General features: G+C 46.6%; 1 protein-coding gene across 1 annotated transcript in view; it reads left to right on the forward strand.

Annotated features, from left to right (window-relative positions):
* The window catches only part of TRIO (trio Rho guanine nucleotide exchange factor), a 227,662-nt gene that overhangs the window by 34,335 nt on the left and 174,859 nt on the right, over positions 1-18,468 (forward strand). Inside the window, exon 8 of the mRNA XM_047730524.1 lies at positions 10,599-10,829. Coding sequence (XP_047586480.1) covers positions 10,599-10,829 — 231 coding nt within the window. The remainder of the gene's footprint in view (positions 1-10,598; positions 10,830-18,468) is intronic.

An 18,468-nucleotide genomic window follows, 5' to 3' on the forward strand; every position in this document is an offset into this window, starting at 1 on the left:
GGCTCCATGCTCTCAGCCGCCACCCTGCTGCCTCCACGTGCCCTCACGTGCTGGGCACAGCTGGTGCAGAGAGCCTGATGTGTGCCCGCCGTCATCCATGGTGTGGTCGTCAGGCCGGTGAGACCAGTCTGCCTTTCTGACTCTGGTTAAATTCCCGGAGGGGAGTGCGGGTGCATGTTGTCTTCAGTGAGGTGTCCCCCGCTCTCCAACATCGTGGGTGTCTGCAGCCGTGTATGCTGAGATGAAAGATCGCCTGAGACTCGAGTAAGAAATATGCAAAACTCTAGAGGGCAGGGCACAGAGAGGATGCTCGGTTTACCCATGTCTTCCTTGACCAGAACTACCAACACACCGGTCAGAATCACAGGGAAGAAACTGGCCATTGGTTTTTGAGTCTGGCACTTCCTGCTTCACCAAGTGGCTGCCAGTCTCCTGTCCTTGGGCCCTGGTCTCCTGATCCCTTAGCGTCCTTGGGTGAATTGAACGGATGTACGGAATGGTTGTGATATTTGCTTCAGAATGTGGTCATACCTTCTGCCCTGAAGGTTAAATCTACATGATTATTTCCCTGGCTACCTTTATTTTTTTTAAATTGTTTTTATTAACATATAATGTAGTATTTGCCCCAGGGGTACAGGTCTGTATATCGTCAGGCTTACACATTTCACAGCACTCACCATAGCACATACCCTCCCCTATATCCATAACCCAACCACCCTATCCCTACCCCCCGACCCCCAGCAACCCTCAGTTTGTTTTGTGAGCTTAAGAGTCTCTTATGGTTTGTCTCCCTCCTGATCCCATCTTGTTTCGTTTTTTTCTGGCTACCTTTTTATCCAAAAGATCCCCCACTCGTGTGTGTGTGTGTGTGTGTGTGTGTGTGTGTGTGTGTACTGCTTTATTTTGTCCCTGGAATTTAAAAGGAGTCCTCTGTATTCTTCTTAATTTTGTACCCAATGTATTTTAGTTAATTTAATAATCTAATTTATTAGGAACTATATAAATATTGGTGATAGCCTTTTTAATTTTGTGTGCTTGCTTATTTATTTATTTAATTTTTAGAGTGGGAAGGAGGAGCAGAGGGAAGGGGGGAGAGAGAGACTCTCTCTTTTTTTTTTTTTTTTTAAGATTTTATTTCTTTGACAGAGAGAGATCACAAATAGACAGAGAGGCAGGCAAGGAGCTGGGGAAGCAGGCTCCCTGCTGAGCAGAGAGCCTGATGCGGGGCTCGATCCCAGGACCCTGAGATCATGGCCTGAGCTGAAGGCAGAGGCTTAACCCACTGAGCCACCCAGATTCCCCAAGTGATAGTTTTTTTTAACAGTAAAATGGAAAGTTGAATAGATCTATAATTTTTTTCATTACGTTAGTTCTTGAGGATTATTGCGAGTTCCAAAAAACACACTAATTTCTTTCTCCCTAGTGTACCATCTCAAGGCATTGTCTGATTTTTGACCTGTAATCAGGAAAGTGAGTGTCTGTTGCCCACCGTGTAACTGAGCCTTCACTCATCTACATATTAGTGATTTTCTTGGGAACTGTGTTTGGATTGCTCTGATAGGTTCCAGACCCCTGTGGGGCTGAATAGTTCGCTATTAATGTGCTTGGCAGTAACCAGGCTACGGTCTTAGAGGACACGACTTATGTCGGAGTCAGCCTGACCTGACCAGTGTCATTCTCTGGCTACCTTGGCCAGTTCAGTCTGCCTGGAGCCCTTGTCCTTCTGGCAAAGTACATGATTCTGGCACACTGCCTTCTATAGGAATGGGGCATCTTGACATGGGAACTTCACTTTACCTACTGTGCAGTTTCATGGGAGTTTGTGTTGGTACAAAGTCTTAAATAATTTGATGGCAAGTAAACTGCTTTTCAGGCTGAGGGATTAAACCACAATTTTTAGCCTAAAAACATGTTTGCAGCTGAGCTATAAACTAAAGGAAACAGTAACTTCACAGTGAAATGAACAGAAAAGCCTTCCAATAGAACAGAACAAACTTTTTTCTTTTTAATTAATATTTGAAATAGTTTCAGGCTATAGAAGAGTGTTAGAATGGAACAGAGAGCTCCCACGTTCCCTTACCCAGATTTCCCAGTTTTTCACATTTTGCCCCATTGGCTCTGTCGCTCCTCCCCCCTCCCTGCTCTCTGGAGTCAGCATATGAGCTTTTTGGCAACACAGCTGTCCTTCCCCCAGACCCGGGGCTGTTTCCCAGGATGCTGTCAACAGCACGTGTCACACTTGGTGGACTCATCTCATTGGGTTCCTTTTACGGTGGAGCATTGTTTAGTCTTTGTTACAGTATTCAGGAACAAAGCACCTTTGGTCTCTAGGATGACCCTCAGCCTCCTGCCCACCCAGGGAGTTTTCCTCCTGTGCTGATAAAAGCCAAGTGTCCCAGCAGGGTCACAGGATGCTGACCCCTCTCACCACTGGTGATGTTGACCTTGACCCCTTGGTGAGGTTGGTGTCTGCAAGGTTTCTCCAGTGCAAAGTGATCCTTAAAAAGATTTGGTGTTGAAGAGCATTTTGTGGGAGAGGCACTGACCACGGTTTCTCATCAGACTGCGCCGGCCTCTGCCCCTCTGAGCTACCACTGCCGAGGCCGCCTGGTGGCCAGTGTTCCTCCTCCATTTACTACGTGCTCTGCTACTGTGAGAAAGAACTGTATTGTCTTTCTTTCCTACTTACTCATCACTTCAGTGTGAACGTATGGTACATTTATTGGGGTTATAATCCGAAACTCTATTTTGATGCTTAAACTGTCCACATTTAGGGAGAAGGAACCCCTTTTTGTGTGTGGATTTTGGGTCTGCTTTTGGTTTTTCTAATGCCCTTACCATTATTGGAGCACGCCCTTACTTAATGTTCTCAGGCTCACTCCGTTCTTTCCGGGCCTCATCCCTGGGACCCACCGTCTCACTGAGGAGCTGCCCGAGTTGCGCTGTGTGGGATTTAGGGACTAAGATGGGGCGCTCGGGAGTGCCTGTTTGCTTGTGGGGCATCCGTGCATCCAGGCTCTCGGGGCAGACGGTCGGGAAACCCTTGTGCACGGCTGTGTCCCTGCGCCACCCCACCCGGGACTGCTGCTGGATCGCATCGCGTCTGTGGTTAGACCCCTTGTGTCCATACCGGTGTTTCCGTTCCCAATCCAGCGCGGCGGGGCTCTTTCCAGCCTTTCCCTTTCTGTGTTTACAAATTCCTTTACCCCCAGATATATTAGCCGATTGTTCAGGGAGTGTATTTTCTCCATCCATCACATCTCCTAGCCACTTGGTCTGGCTTCTCTGTGTGTATCTGCCCCCTCCTGACTCCTCGGGGCCTTAGAAGGCCCTGCAGGGGACATCTGTGTTGGCGCCCCCACCTCCCTGCCTAGACCCTGGGAGCCATTTCCTCTATGCCAGGAGGGAGGGAAGGGAGAGGAAGGGAAGGACTCCATTTGATTTTGAAGTGATTTTTCCTCTCCTGAATCAGTGGCGTTCTAACTGCAGGGTGCTGGTCGAAGCAGCTTCTCACGCTCCAGCCCAGAGATGCAGAGTCGCCGTCTGTGTTTAAGGGATGTCCTTACCTCTGGGTGTCCCTGCTGCAAGGCTTACCCACCCCATGCTGGAGCCAGTCCTCGCCCTTGTTTGAAGGGTTACGGTCCCCCCAGGAGGCTGTCCTCAGAGCTGACTCTGAGACCCCGCCGGGGCACGGGGTCCTCAAGGGGCAGGGACGTGGACAGCAGGACTTCACCCTTCCCTTCTCTTTTCCTCTCACTTTCCCCTTCTCCTCCCCGTAATTTATTTCTTTAAACAGTGTCTGCAGTTTCTCTCGTGACACCGGTTTGCTGTGGGAAATCTTCCCAGCATTTTTTTTCTAAGTCACAAACCCCTGCTTCTCGGTGTTGTCATGGGCCCCGGCCCATGGTGTTGCTGTTTGTGATTCAGCAGCCGGAGCGTGCGTCTGCCCCGTGAACTTGCACTTGCTTCCCCTTGCCAGGATCGGGGCTAATCCTGGCTGCCGAGGTTGATCACAGGAGAGTGAAGCAACAGACTCGTCTGGGGAAGTTATACTTTTAGAAACAGCATGTAGGATATTCATTTTTAACACTGTTTTTGAGCAAACAAACTCATCAACCACTTTCCCCACAAACTAAATTCCTGTGGAGGACTTTTAGCTCAGGAAGCCCGTGTGGCCCCGAATGCTGAACACGGAATGCGGGAGTTGGGCGGGCGTGTCCGCACACCTGCAGACGGTCCTCGCCCCTGCAGCCGTGGCTAGCGACTCCTGGAGCGGGAGGAAGGGAGGTGGCACGTCGGCCCTGGCTGCTCTGATTTGCAGTGACGTCAGGGTTTCATTTCTGTACCAGCTTCTTCGTGTAGCAGATGTGCCGACATACTGCGCCGTTCTGGAGGTGACTGGGTCGCTGCCGGTGAAGCCGGTCGGCCTCCTTCTGTGAGGCACTGCGTGCGTGGGTGATGGCATGATTAGTGTCAACGGCATGTAAGAACAACAGCAAACTGAGTCACGTTGATAGTCAGCTCACTAAAACCCCTCGTCTTTGGTGTACGTGGAAGCTCGGTGGCCTCACCGTAGAGGAACTTCTATAAACCGGTCATTCCAAAGCCTCATTAAGTAATGCAGCGTTGCTCTTGATCGGGTGCTGGGGTCAGCGTTTGGCACAGTGTCAGAGGTGCCAGACCGCGCAGCAGTCTCCGCACACCTCCAAACTAGAAGCCTTGCAGGGCTTGAAATACGAAGGAGTAGAAAATGGCGGGCCCAGGTGGAATCTGCCACATAGCCATGTTCTCTGCATGGACCTGATGTAACTACCTGGGCTGCTCCAGCCGTTTCCTGTTTCCATCTTCTCTTGGTTTTTCCTTTCTGGGAATCCTGGGGAGAGGTAGCAGAGAGTCAGACATGGTTGGATGGATCTGGTTGTGAGTAAGAAACCTAATAGCAGAAAGATCAAGAAATCTGCCACTAGAGAACTTGGCCGGGAGAAAGAACCATCATCAGAGGGGAGCCGGGAAATCTGAAGGCAAGAATGTTGCTTTTCTCTCCGGGTAGCCTCCCTGATGCGTGGGAAAATGCCACTGCCAGGTCAGGGCCTTTAGAAGGTCATTGGCCTCTGTTATTGGTAGGACCTTCTTAGTGTAGCTGTCTTCTGCCAGGTTTAACCTCCTAATCTAGGGAAGAGGTGTTCCTGTTTGGCCGAGGACCATCGACCACAGCTTCAGAACGTGCGGACTCATCATCACTCCTTCCTGTCATATTAGAACTTGATTTCAGAATCATTTCAGCATGAGCTAGAAAGGCTAGTGGTGGCTGTGGAGCCATTCCCAGGCTTTGCGTGGAGGGGTGTGCTCTGCAGGCCGTGGCAAGCCCCAAGCCCTGCCAAAAAAAAAAAAAAAAATCAAAACAAATCATGGTGGTCCGAGTTGATGAAAGTGGTGCAACTTGTTTCCTGAAAGTTTCGAAGAAGGACACTGGCATGCTAAGTGTCATCATTTCTCATCGTGCCTTTATATATTTTGTGTGTTTTGCTTGCTTGTTTGGGTTCTATCTGGGGACTAACATTTCCTAGCACCTTCAGATCTGCACCACCACATTTAGACCTAATTGACGTATTGCGGGTCATATGTGCTCTTTGGGAGGTGGCCGTTTTTGCAGCTCTAAGCAATAATGTCCAGGTGCTATTTCCTTTCCGTAGATCAGAGCAGCCTTCTTTGTGCATGTGAGGAAGACTCCAGGTGGAATCTCTTAGCTCTCATCTGATTTACGGGAAATGTGCAGCACCGAGTACCCAACGTAAGAATAGGCAAGTCTCTGTGGGGTGCGGTGGAACACACAGGAATCCAGGGCTCCCCAATCTTATAAATCTTATGTGGAGTTTGATTAAAAGTAAATACTCAAGGGGTGCCTGGGTGGCTTGGTTGGTTAAGTGCCTGCCTTTGGTGCAGGTCATGATCTCCAGGTCCTGGGATCGAGCCCCGTGTTGGGCTCCCTCTTTAGCAGGGAGCCTGCTCCCCGCACCCCCCGTCCCGCTCTGCCTCTCCCCTTTGCTCACTCCCATGCTCTCTGTCTCAAATAAATACAATCTTAAAAAAAAAAAAAAAAATTCAAGGAACAGACCATTATTCTGGATTTTTAACACTTAAGAATTTTCATTTGTCCTAACTGATTTAGTTACTAGAACATATTAGTTCGTACACCTATAGAACATTATTAGTCTTTGTAAAATGCAATTTGCACTATCCGTGAAGTCCTCGAGCACTGTATTCCAAGAAAAAGAGCAGAACCTGAAAAAAATGAGTCAGTTTGATTTCTTCAAAAATTATAGAAGTCCTGCTCTTTGATAATAAAGGTTGATCTTTTTCTTGAGCTATTTATTATCCCTTTGTGGGACAGGGTTGAACTGCCTGAAAGCTAGAAAATTATTTTTAGACAAAACATATAACTTCAGTAAATTGATTCACCTGGTTCAATGGTTAAGAAATCTAGAACTGCCTCACATACTATAAACGTAGCCTATTTGTTTCAGTACTTAAAGTATATAGTAATATTTTGGCTGCTGTATACTTTACAGTGTCTTTCATTATTTCTCTTCTGGTTATTCTGTACCATTTAAAAATCTTTATTTCTTTGAGATAGAATGGTAGCCTTCATAAATATGTAGCATATTTTTTCCTTACGTAATACTACTGTATTAATGAAGGGAGACGTTTTACTGGAAGTCACTAAAATAGAAGTGATATCCTTTATGGGCTTGCATAGCTTCTTTTCAATCGACACATCTACAAAAGCTGCACTGAGTGGGGCACCTGGCTGGCTTGGTCGGTTAAGCATCTGTCTTTGGCTCAGGCCATGACCTTGGGGTCCTGGGATTGAGTCCCACGTTGAGCACGACCTTGGGCTCCCTGCTCAGCAGGGATCCTGCTTCTCCCTTTGCCCCACCCTCCCACTGGTCGTTTTCTTTCTCTCTTGCTCATGCTCTCTCCTGAATAAATAAATAAAATCTTTAAAACAAAAATGAAAAAAAAAAAAGCTGCACGGGGATAGAATTGTGTCTGAAAAGTCTGTTGGAGAAATGCTACAGTGAGCATGTGCTGGAGTCGCGCGCTGTCTGCGTCTGGTCTCAGTGGGCGTAAGCGATGTTCTCTTGCCTGGAATCCGTCTGCCACTGACAGCACCAGCGGTCACACTGACAGCACCAGCGGTCACACTGACACTGGCACCTCAGTCCCTGCTTAGGAATTCCCAGAAGGCGGGGTTCTACTTGTAAGTTGTCTTATGTTGAGGTATTTGTGTGTTCACGTTCTGTGTGTGAACTCAGCCATTTCCTACCACCCATCCGTCATGAGCCAGCGTGTTCTTCTAAACCCAATAGTGGTATCTGCTCCAGAGCTCTGCTAAGTATTGCAGAGACCCCCAAGGGAAGACAGATTCATTGGAATATTCTTGCTCATATTATTTATTTATTCATAGTAGAACATTAATGGTGTCTCCCGAATGCCTGAGGGCACGTGGTGAGGCCTGAGAATTTTGTATTTCCAGTGTATGTTGTAAAACAGTGGCTTAAGATAAGGTTGCTTTCTGTCAGTGTAGAAGTCCCAAGGCTGGCATTTCAGGGCTGGTGCAGTAGCTCTGTTAGTAAGAGATCTCTGGATGCAATTGTCTTTTGCCCCTTTAGCAGGGAGGCTGCCATTCTTAAGGCTGCCTCAACGTTATTATCAGTTGCCAAAGCTCTAGCCGTCTCCACCAGGTTCTTGGGAGCAGCGAGGGGCAAGAGGCAAGAGGGGCTGAGCATACACCACCCGCTAAATGTCTTTCCCGGAAGCCCCCTCAACATTTTTTATTTCTGTGTGTTGGCTACTCTTGCTTGTAAGCGAGGTTGGGAAATGCAATTTTGTACTGCGGAATTGCCATCCCTGGCGATCAGGGTTTGGCTGTCAAGGAGGGGCCAGTGGACTTGGAGGAGGTAACTGCCTCCTCTGCCATACCTCTGATCTATAGCCTTCTAACACATATTCACCAAATCGTGTGCTCTGTGGGTTTCTTGACTTATGTTTGTTATAAGGAGGAAAACTTAGAGGAAATATTTCTAGGAATTCTTACTAGGCTCTATAGAATGTGAAGTGTGTGACTTGGGCACTGATTTTCTTTTCACGATTTTATTTATTTATTTGACAGAGAGAGATCACAAGTAGGCAGAGAGAGAGGGAGAGAGGAAAGCAGGCTCCCTGCTGAGCAGAGAGCCCAATGCGGGGCTCCATCCCAGGACCCTGGGATCATGACCTGAGCCGAAGGCAGAGGCTTTAACCACTTAGCCACCCAGGCACTCCAGGGCACTGATTTTCAATCCTAAGAGAAGCTACACCCCCCAATGATTAACAAAACATTTTCTGATGCCTGCTATAAAAAATGTATGAATAATCTATCTTCACCTAAAATTTATATGTGTACACATATGTAAATCACATATATGCTACAGTATAAATTAGAGACAAAGGTGATTTATAATAAAATGTATTCCTATAAATGCCTAAGGACATGCACAATAGAAGGAAAAAATAGGTATTAAGATCTTTATCTATGTTGGCCATAGATCAAAAAACCATTGCAAATATATCAAGTGCAGATTGGACATGTGTTATATTGGTGACTCCAATAGAGAGAATGGCATTATCGTGCTGCTACTTTGAAATGGTAAGCAACTCTTACAAATTTCAAAAGAAAACCAGGCACTGCCTTGCTTTGATGAACATGGTAATCGCATTCCTGGAAAAATCAGTGTATGTTAGAGTAGGCCAAAAAAAAAAGGAAGGAAGGAAGGACCTACACGTGTATATGCTAAATAGAGCCCAGCTCAGACAGTTGAGCAGGAAAGGTCTTCATTTCGAGGTAATAATATCCTGGCTCTCTCGATCCTTCCCCACGAGCCCCTTCCCAAATCCGTCATGGTGCATCCCTCTCCACATCCCTTTCCACTGTATTGAAAATGCCCACGTGAGTTTCAGTGACTCGTGCGGAAAGCTCTCTGCTTTAGAAGACTTCTATTTTCACTATTTTTGTTGTTACACATGCCTGATACTAAGTGGTTTAGTTGGTTCTTTTTCACCTATTTTCTTTGGTTCTGTCACCTTGGCTGTTTCTGCTGACGTTTTGCTGTCTTGACGTTATTGATCAGTTTTAATCTAGGAAGGCTGACAACCAGCCTTTGTGGGGAACAGTTAGCACTTCCCACGGAGGTCTCAGAATCAGGTCTTAGAAATCAAACACGTTCCATTCCAGCATGACTGGAGGTTGTAAGACCCTGGAAGGCTCTTCCACGGGCTCCTGGCTGCTACCGGCTTTCCGTGTCGATGTGTTCCGTTCCCCTCCTCCTCCCGCTCCTGCGGGTTTGACTCTGAACCCTGCTTGTGTCCGTCCGCAAGGCTCCTGTTTGCTCCTCCCTTCCATAGAAACCCAGTGAGGTTTCCAGACTCAGCAGTATCTGAGCACAGGGATCGAGGTGAGGGCTGACACGAGAAGCCGGCAGATCACAGCCTCCTACATTGTAGGCCACGTGGCTTTTCTATTGTCTGATGTCGTATTTTTTTTCTACCGCATCTGGCATAGTCCTTTATAAATCTTAAGAAGCACTTAAATATGAAAAATATGTAGTGCTTTTCTTTCCATTTTCCACTTTTATCTTTGCTTATTTCTGTGGCTACTGTGAATGCTTTTATTTCATTGTAATTTGGGAGTTAGCTGCCAGAGTATAGAAATAATACTGAAATCTGTTTTAAAAAATGATGGCATTTTGGGGCGCCTGGGTGGCTCAGTGGGTTAAAGCCTCTGCCTTTGGCTCACGTCATGATCTCAGGGTCCTGGAATCGAGCCCCACATCGGGCTCTTTGCTCAGCAGGGAGCCTGCTTCCCTTCCTCTTTCTCTGCCTGCCTCTCTGCCTACTTGTGATCTCTCTCTGTCAAATAATAAATAAAGTCTTTTTTTTTTAAAGGATACTTTAAAAAAATAATTAAGAATGATGGCATTTTAATTAAAATTTCTTTAAGTTCATGAATGAAGTAAAATGACACTTTAAAATTTTTATCCTGTGAGGTAAAATTGCTATCCAACTACATCAGAAAGTTTAAGTACAGATTCTTTGCCAAGGGCTAGATAGCATTTTTTTAACTGAGGTTTTGAGATTCAGTGTTAAAACTTGGCTCCACTGTGATTGTTTAATTCTAACAATATCTCAAGAGAAAATTATTACATTTGAATTTTAATTTGCAGATAACTCAGCAGTGTAATTATATTAACTGACATATGCCACTTAAGGCAAAATATGATGTTTATTCACTACGAATGGCATCAACTATCATGTATGAAAGTGAACATTCTTTTAACTCAGTGTTCGACCACATTTGGTCCTGTGGCATCACTGGAGAACTGAGGGATTTGTTTTAAATTTTATTTTGTTCTTTATAAAATACGCCTTTGAGTAAAACTACAGTTATATTTGTGTACGTGTGTGTGTGTGCGCACGCAGGTCTCCGAGCGCACTGCCCGGGTCTCGGGCCTGGGTAAAGCGGCGGCCCTTGGCTAATTGCCCCTCTGTTTTGTCGGAAGGTGAGCCAGGATGGGAAGTCGCTCCTCGATAAGCTCCAGCGGCCTCTGACCCCCGGCAGCTCTGATTCCCTGACGGCCTCTGCCAACTACTCCAAGGCCGTGCACCACGTCCTTGATGTCATCCACGAGGTGCTGCACCACCAGCGGCAGCTGGAGAACATCTGGCAGCACCGCAAGGTCCGACTGCACCAGCGGCTGCAGCTCTGTGTGTTCCAGCAAGACGTGCAGCAGGTCAGTCTCCGGGCGCTTTGCCGCGGGGGGATGGAGTTGGGTGCTTGGGGAGCACGTGCCATCCCGGGCGATCTGTGCTGAGAGATAAAGCCAGGGAGATGGGAGGATCGCACACGCACATGCGCACGCGCGCACAGCTGCTTTGCTTTCCGAGACTGGCCGTGGTGCTGACGATGTGCGCATGGGCTTCCGCCAGCTGCTAGCTCGCGCAGGCAGAGCACATGAGCCGGGGCAGGGCCGCCGCTGGGGACTCGGGCATGTGTTCCTGAAGCAGGTCGTCCCCAGTTACACTGACTGCTGAGAAGAGTGCCCGAGGGGCTTCCTCCTGGCTCCCTTACAACTCAGCATCTCTGTGCTCTCTGGTTCCTGGAGCAGTACGCTCACTGCGCGTCCCTTCCCTTTCGGAAGGCCCTGCGGTTCCTGGTGCCCTGTAGGTGCTTAACAGGTTCGAGTCTAGTTCACAGAAAGTGGAGTTTAGGACTATCAGTGTCTAAGCAGTTTTCACCTTGTTTGTTATTGTTATAAAAGTAAGCTTAAGCCTAGGCCCTAGTACTATTCATGCCTGTCTTACGGGGTAGAGAGGATTGGCCTGCTGCCAGGGTTTCGAGGGTTAAAGCTGTGGTTGCAGGTACAGTATGGTACAACGTTACTGAGAAACAAGATAATGGTTGTGTCCTTGCTCTAAAATAGAGGGAAAAAGGGTGTGGATGAGGTGTTGATGCTGGGGCTGGGAGGATCCTGGGGTATGTGTGCAGGGAAGCCCGAGGAGGCGGTGGGCGGTCACGGTGGTTAAGTCTGGAACAAAACCTCTCTCTCTTCCCTGAGCGCCCAGGAGCATTGTTCAGACATGTACAGGTTCAGATTTCATTCCCCCCACCTCATGTCATCCAAGGGCCAGTGGGCTTTCCTGCTCAGTGGGCCGAGATGGTGGAGAGTCGTGCTGTGTTCCGATGAGCACATAGACTCTTCCGTATTTCATTGAACATCATTCTTCACGTAATGTGAGTCTGGTGAGTTCAGAATACTTTAAATTTCTCTATAATTTTTAATTTTCACATACAGTGCTTTGATTCTGCTTTTGGGTGTTTGAGTTCTCTGAAGATTCCATATACCAAGTGCCTCCAAAATGATCATTTTGATGTTATTCATGTTTCTTTCCAATGCTCTTTTAATCAAAGAGGGTAATTGCCAGGGAAAGAATATAGCTTAGGGAGTGAACAGGGAAGGTCAATGTCAGGGAGTTATTTGTGAGGAAAGAGGTGTTGTGGTTGAAAGCATAAATATTAGCTTCTCCTAATTGTCTAAAACTTCCATAGATCATGAAGTGTTAATAGTTTCAGTGCAGTTATTAAAGGATTTTCCCACTCACCTCTCTGTCCCTTGGATCAAGTGTTCTTTACACACGCATGGACCAGCATGCCTTCTGGACTTGTGTCTGAAGCAGCAGCAGCGGCTCTCCCTCCCCGGGTCACCCCAACTCTGAGGGCTCCACAGGGTGCCAGGCGCATGAGAATAAGCCACTGAGCAGTTTATGGGGGAGGGGGTAGAGGCACCTTTGGGAATAGGCTGAGGAGTCTAGCCATCTAATTTGGCACCAAGTACTTAATGCCCTTGAATTTGAAAACACCAAACATTACATTTTCTATGTAGAAAGGTAATTATGATAATTATGAGACCAGTTCTTTAAGCCAGATTTTTTTTTTTTTCTCAAACATCAGTAGGTTGTGTTGGATGTCAGTGGGAGAAAGTGTTTTGCAATACACATGATGCATATATGGTCCTATTAGCATTCCATAGAAAATAGAGAATTGCTCTTTAAGGGAAACATTCTTTTGATTAAATGATCTGGAATGGTCTGGACATGTCATGCAAACGGGAACTGCTGTGTAGGCTCGACTTGTGGAGCAAGAAGTGAAGTTGGTAAGGTTGCGCCAAGTAAGCACTTTACCTCGAAGGAGTCCATAGGATGTCAGAACCAACTGTGTGTTTCTGAAACTGAAGCAATTAGAACACGTGGAAATTTTTGCTATTTTGAACATAGACTGGGAGAGGTAAGCTGAGAATAAATGGAAAAATAAACCAATAGTCCTTATCAAAGACATTGTCAGCCACAGGTAAATTTGTAAAGATGAACACAAAATCCACAAAAAATAGAAGTCAACTAGGTACCACAGGTGCTTTTAAGACTGCTTGGTTGTTGTGAGTAATGAAAAGGCATCCATAAATCCTGCTGAGAGAAATGATGGAATGATGACACTTTTAAGGAAACAGCCCTCCCAATGAGAACAGAGGACATGCATGTTTATGGAAAAATCTTCCAAAGCATAGAAGCCAGAGGGTCAGTCGCGTGTTCTCCAGGAAGAACGGCATGATCTTCGAAGCCTGAATAATTTTGGTTTAGTGTTCAATTTTTTTTTTCACAAGCTAAGGGAATGTTCTGATTTCTGCATGGAAGGTGTTTCAGATACCCAGACGCTGGGTGGGGGCAGGGGCGGGGAGGCCCCTTGCTGTTGGAGGAGCGGGCTAGGGACGGACTCAGACACACATGCTGCTGCTGGCAAGTAGAGCCCTTTGTCACGTTCACTTAAAAAGAAAACCAATACCCTGCCCCCTTTCTTGTCGCTAGAGCAATGGATGTGCTCCCATTGCCTTGCGTTCACTGTTGGTGCCACCCTCCGTGGGTGTGCGCTTGCGTTCCTGCCGAGCAGAGCAGTGATCTCCAGCGTAGGCTACAACGAAGGTCGCTCTAACGTCAGCAGTTTGGCTGTCCTTGTTCAAGGGCGAAGATGCGCGTGGCAGTAGCCTACGGTGGTCTGCTCGCCTGCTCCTTTGCCTCCTCGCCGCTGCAGTCGGCCTGCTTCTCACACTGGTGCCAGTTAGTTACTCCAGCACGTTGGGCGAGGTGGACGGGCCCCAGAATTCCCTTTCCTGAAGTAGGCAGCCCTCCCCAAGAGAGCCTCCCACCGCCACCCCCGCCCGCGAGTGTGAACGTCACCCCTCTGAGTTACTTCATGGAAGAACTCCTTCCAGGCTGATGTGGGGCCATTAACTGAGAAAACAGTGAAACAAATCCAGTATCTTCTAGATTCTTCTCACCCACATTTCATTCCTTTTTCTTTTTCAAATGTGTGACACTCAGACATACAGAGGTAACTGTGTTGCATATGTCAAAGGTCCTTTTCTCAAGGAATTGTAATCTAGTAAAAGCAGATCATTTGATAGTCTAATAAATTATACCATAACATGCTCAGATTTAGTGTTTAATGCCTCTGGTTGTTGCCAGGTATAATTTCGCTCAGGCGTGGATGTGAGTCATTTCATTCCTCCGAAGGGGTTAGCTGGAGTGAGGGAGGGAGTACATACAGCTCGCCGCCCTCCTCCATGTTACCTGCCTACCTTGCTCAGGCATCTTGAGGGTGAATATCTGAGCTTCAGTGATTTGTTTAAACGTGGGGGTTCCAGAAAGCCTCGTCTGTCTCCATGTCAAATGTCGGGGTCTGGTATACAGGGCAATTGAGGAGACCTGTAATGGAGGCGCAGGTCGTGAACACCTTCACAGGAGAGGTAGGTTTGGAGCTGCTCGTTGAAGGATGGGTAGGAAGTCAGCAGGCCGAGGACTGGGCAGCGTGAACTGCGCTGAGATTCGAGACCCAGAAGGCCAGAGCCTGTCCACGGAGCGGCAGGCAGCCCGGGGTGGGTGGAACGGAGGGGTGTGGAGGTAGGAGACGGGGCAGGTGCTGGGAAGGTGACCTCATGATGAAAGCTTGCGACGTGGCTCTGTAAGCGTCGGGATGCCGGTGAAGGGGTACGGTGCACCTTGCCTGAGTGCTTATGTGGGTGCCAGGGCCTGGGTGACTTGTGAGTGGCTGTGAGGCTTACCCGAGGAACACGTACATGGCATCCGGCTTGTCTCTGTGCTCCGGGTTCTTACTCACGGGTCTTTTGCTCGCCTCTCTGACTCTCACAGCCACTCTGTTGAGCCAGCGCTTCCCCCCTGCTCTGCTGAGCTCACACCAGGCAAGGCCTGTGCCGCGTGCATTTTGACGCGACGCTCTGGGCGCGGGGGGTGGAGGACAGGATGCTGCCTGGGTTAGGAAGCTCGCCCTGTTTGCAGTGTGGCCAGTGAGGTGAAGGGAGGGAGACTCCAGTTGAGGAGACAGGCTGAGTCCTCTCGCGGCCATCCATGCGTGTTGCAGAGGAGTCGTGGAGAGCAGCAGTGTGAGGTCCGTGGGGCGCTGATCTGGATTTTACTCACTGGTGTTTCCCAAGTGTCTGGGATTCAGTTCAGTATTTGTCGAATGAGTGAACGGATAGGTGAAGAAATTTAAGGAATTACCCAATATTTCTAATTAAAGATTATTCTGGGTTAAAAGTTTTATTCTGGAATGGGGGTGAGTTGGCCTTATGTTGGAGACAAGTGATCTAACTAGGAGATCTGCTTGAAGGAATAGGAGTGTTGCTTGATGTTGGGGAATCAGGAGTGGCTCAGGAAGGAAGGGATAATTTCAGTGCTTGGCAATTGTGCAAATGCAGTGAGGTCTTTAGTATGGATTTTGGCCTCTTGAATACAAAATGAGGGTCTTAAATGCTGCAGGGGGAGGGAAGTCAGGATAGGCCATCAAGGCAAAGAAAGAGGTTTCAGGTGCCCAGAAAAGCTATTTTATTGGTTTGCCTTGGGTCCCACCTAGGCTGCTATCCTTATGCCACTAAAAGCCATCTCATTGTGATGCTTGACTTAGGAGTTCTTGGTTGGTATCACTTATAATGGACCTAGCTTTTGAGAGAAACTTTCTGAACTTCATTGTCTTTTGTTTATTAATTTAAGTCAGGAGGGTGGGTTTTTCTAGTCCCACTCACCAGAATCATTATATAGCCCTAGCTACTTAACATTCTCTTCTGTTTACATTCCCACACTCACAGTTTTGATGTGGCTGGTGATAAGAGTGGTTAGACAATTACCATCTTTTCTGAGAGCTTCTCCATTGGAATTAGGGAGTGCTGGAGGGTAAGTGTTCGGGGAGCTGCTGGGGGCCAGTGGAGGCTGGTGCTGGTCTTCCTGGTGGGTTTAGAGCCAGCTTTAATTACCTTTTGTGGTAGTGAACTCAGGAGAGACTTGACTGTGAGGGTAATCTTAGTATCCAAGCTCAGAAGGAGCTGAAAGCCAACAGTGGGAGTTCAAAGGGTGGGAAATGGGTGAATTTCTAACCCCCAAGCAGACAGAATCCAGGACTATAGGATACATGAGCTGGCTATGTGAGCCAGCAGGACAGGGAGCTGGAGCCCAGGAGACTGGGGCAAATCGGAAGTGAGCAGGGAGCAGAGGTTGTCAAGCCCTTGAGGACCTCTGTGCTGAGGAGCAGGAGAGCCCGGAAAACCCCAGGCCCCGTGGGACTCCCTTTTATTGAGTGCCAGCCACATTGCCTGGGGCTCCGAAGTGGAAAATGCACAGGGATTAGCTGGACAGGGGATGGTGCACGCCTGCAGACGTGTTCAGAAACGAGACTAGCTATACATAAGAACTTCAGTGTCCCAGGGTAAGACCTGGACATAGGAAGATTTGGGGGGGTGGGTGGATAACTCCGGACTCTCTTATATTCATTTCCAAACTAGGAATGGGAAAGATACAGATTAGCCACTACTGACAGAATGATGATTTGGTTGGAGTTTGATGGGAATATCCAAGATCAAGACTATTTATATGAATAAAAACCTACCTACTACCCTCCTCCTTCCTTTCCTTCCTTAGCTTTTTTGTTTTCCTTAAGAAATTTCATGTACTTATGTAATTAAAACTAGGGTAATAACCATGAGAACTGGTGATTTAAATATTTTTAGATGATGTAAAAGTTTAAAGTTCCACCAACTCCTCTTTTTTTTATTAAGTTTTTAATTTTAATACCAGTATAGTTAGCACACAGTGTTATATTAGTTTCAGGTGTACAGTACAGTGACTCAGCAGTTCTGTACATCACTCAGAGCTCCTAATGATAAGTGTGCTCTTTAATCCCCGCCACCTTTCCACCATTGCCCCCCACCACCTCCTCTTTGGTAACCGTCTGTTTGTTCTCTGTAGTTCAGAATCTCTTTCTTGCTTTGTCTCTCTTTTTCTTTTCCCTTTGCTCATTTGTTTCTTAGATGCCACATATGAGTACAACATACGGTATTTGTCTTTTTCTGACTTATTTCACTTAGCATTATACTTTTTAGCTCCATCCATGTCATTGCAAATGGCAAGATTTCATTCCTTTTTATGGCTGGATAATACTCCATTACACCTCTTTAGTAACCTGTCAGTGGACACTGGGCTGCTTCCGTAATTCGACTGTTGTAAATAACGCTTCTATAAATATCAGGGTCCTTATATCCCTTTGAATTAGTGTTCCTGTATTCTTTGGGTAAATACCCAAGTAGTAGTGTGATTACTGGTTGGTAGGGTAGTTCTATTTTTAATTTTTTGAGGAAATTCCATACTGTTTTCCAGAGTGGCTACACCAGCTTGCATTCCCAGCAAACAGTGCAAGAGGGTTCTCCGTTCTTCTGCATCCTCGCCAACATCTGTTGTCTCTTATGCTTTCAGTTAGCCATTCTGACATGTTTGAGGTGGTTTCTCATTATAGTTTTGATTTGTATTTCCTTGGTGATGAGTGATGTTGAGCATCTTTTCGTGTGTCTATTAGCCATCTGTATGTCTGCTTCGGAGAAATGTCTGTTTGTATCTTCTGCCCATTTTTAATTGGCTTATTTGTTTTTTGGGTGTTGGTTTTGGGTGGGTTTTGGGTCTAAGTTTTGTATGTGTTTTTTGGATACTAACACTTTATCAGATAAGTCATTTGCATATATCTTCTCCCATTCAGTAAGTTGCCTTTTAGTTTTGTTGATTGTTTCCTTCACTGTGCAGAAGTTTTTTCATTTTGATGAAGTTCATTTTTGTTTTTGTTCATTTTTGTTCATTTTTGTTTTTGTTTCCTTTGCCTCTGGAGGTATATCTAGAAAAATGTTGCTATGGCCAGTGTCAGTGAAATTATTGCCTATGCTCTCTTCTAGATTTTTATGGTTTCAGGTCTCACATTTAGATCTTGAATCCCCACCAAGCCCTCTGTGAGCCTTCTTCATTGACTTCACGTACGTTCCCTTCTAGCCCAGAAAGTGTACATGGAGCACGTGTTCCTAATATTTCATATGCTCTTGGATTAAACAAAAGTAGCTCTTCAGGTGCCTGGGTGGCTCAGTCAGTTAAGCATCTGACTCCTGATTTTAGCTCAGGTCCAGATCTCAGGGTCACAAGACTGAGCCCCGAGTCAGGCTCCCACTCAGCAGAGAGTCTGCTTGAGATTCTCTCTCCCCCTCTTCCTCTCACCCCTGTGTTCAGGCTCTCCCCTCCCTCTCAAAATAAGTAAATCTTTTTTTTTTTTTTTTTTAAAGTAGCTCTTGCAACACAGGGCATTGTGGTTCTGTATTCCACATTTGCTGTAATATTTGCTATATATTTGTGTAACTTGCTGAGGTTTTTTTTGTTTAAATAGCCCATTTTTCCAAGTGAGCATTAGGCTCAGTATACTTCAGAATGTTCTAGAAACCATATTTTTTAAAGAATATCTTTCCATATTAAGAATAATTTTATAGATTTTTAGGACAAACT

Source organism: Lutra lutra, chromosome 5 (genome assembly GCF_902655055.1).
Source record: "Lutra lutra chromosome 5, mLutLut1.2, whole genome shotgun sequence".
In the NCBI taxonomy this organism is placed as follows: domain Eukaryota; kingdom Metazoa; phylum Chordata; class Mammalia; order Carnivora; family Mustelidae; genus Lutra; species Lutra lutra.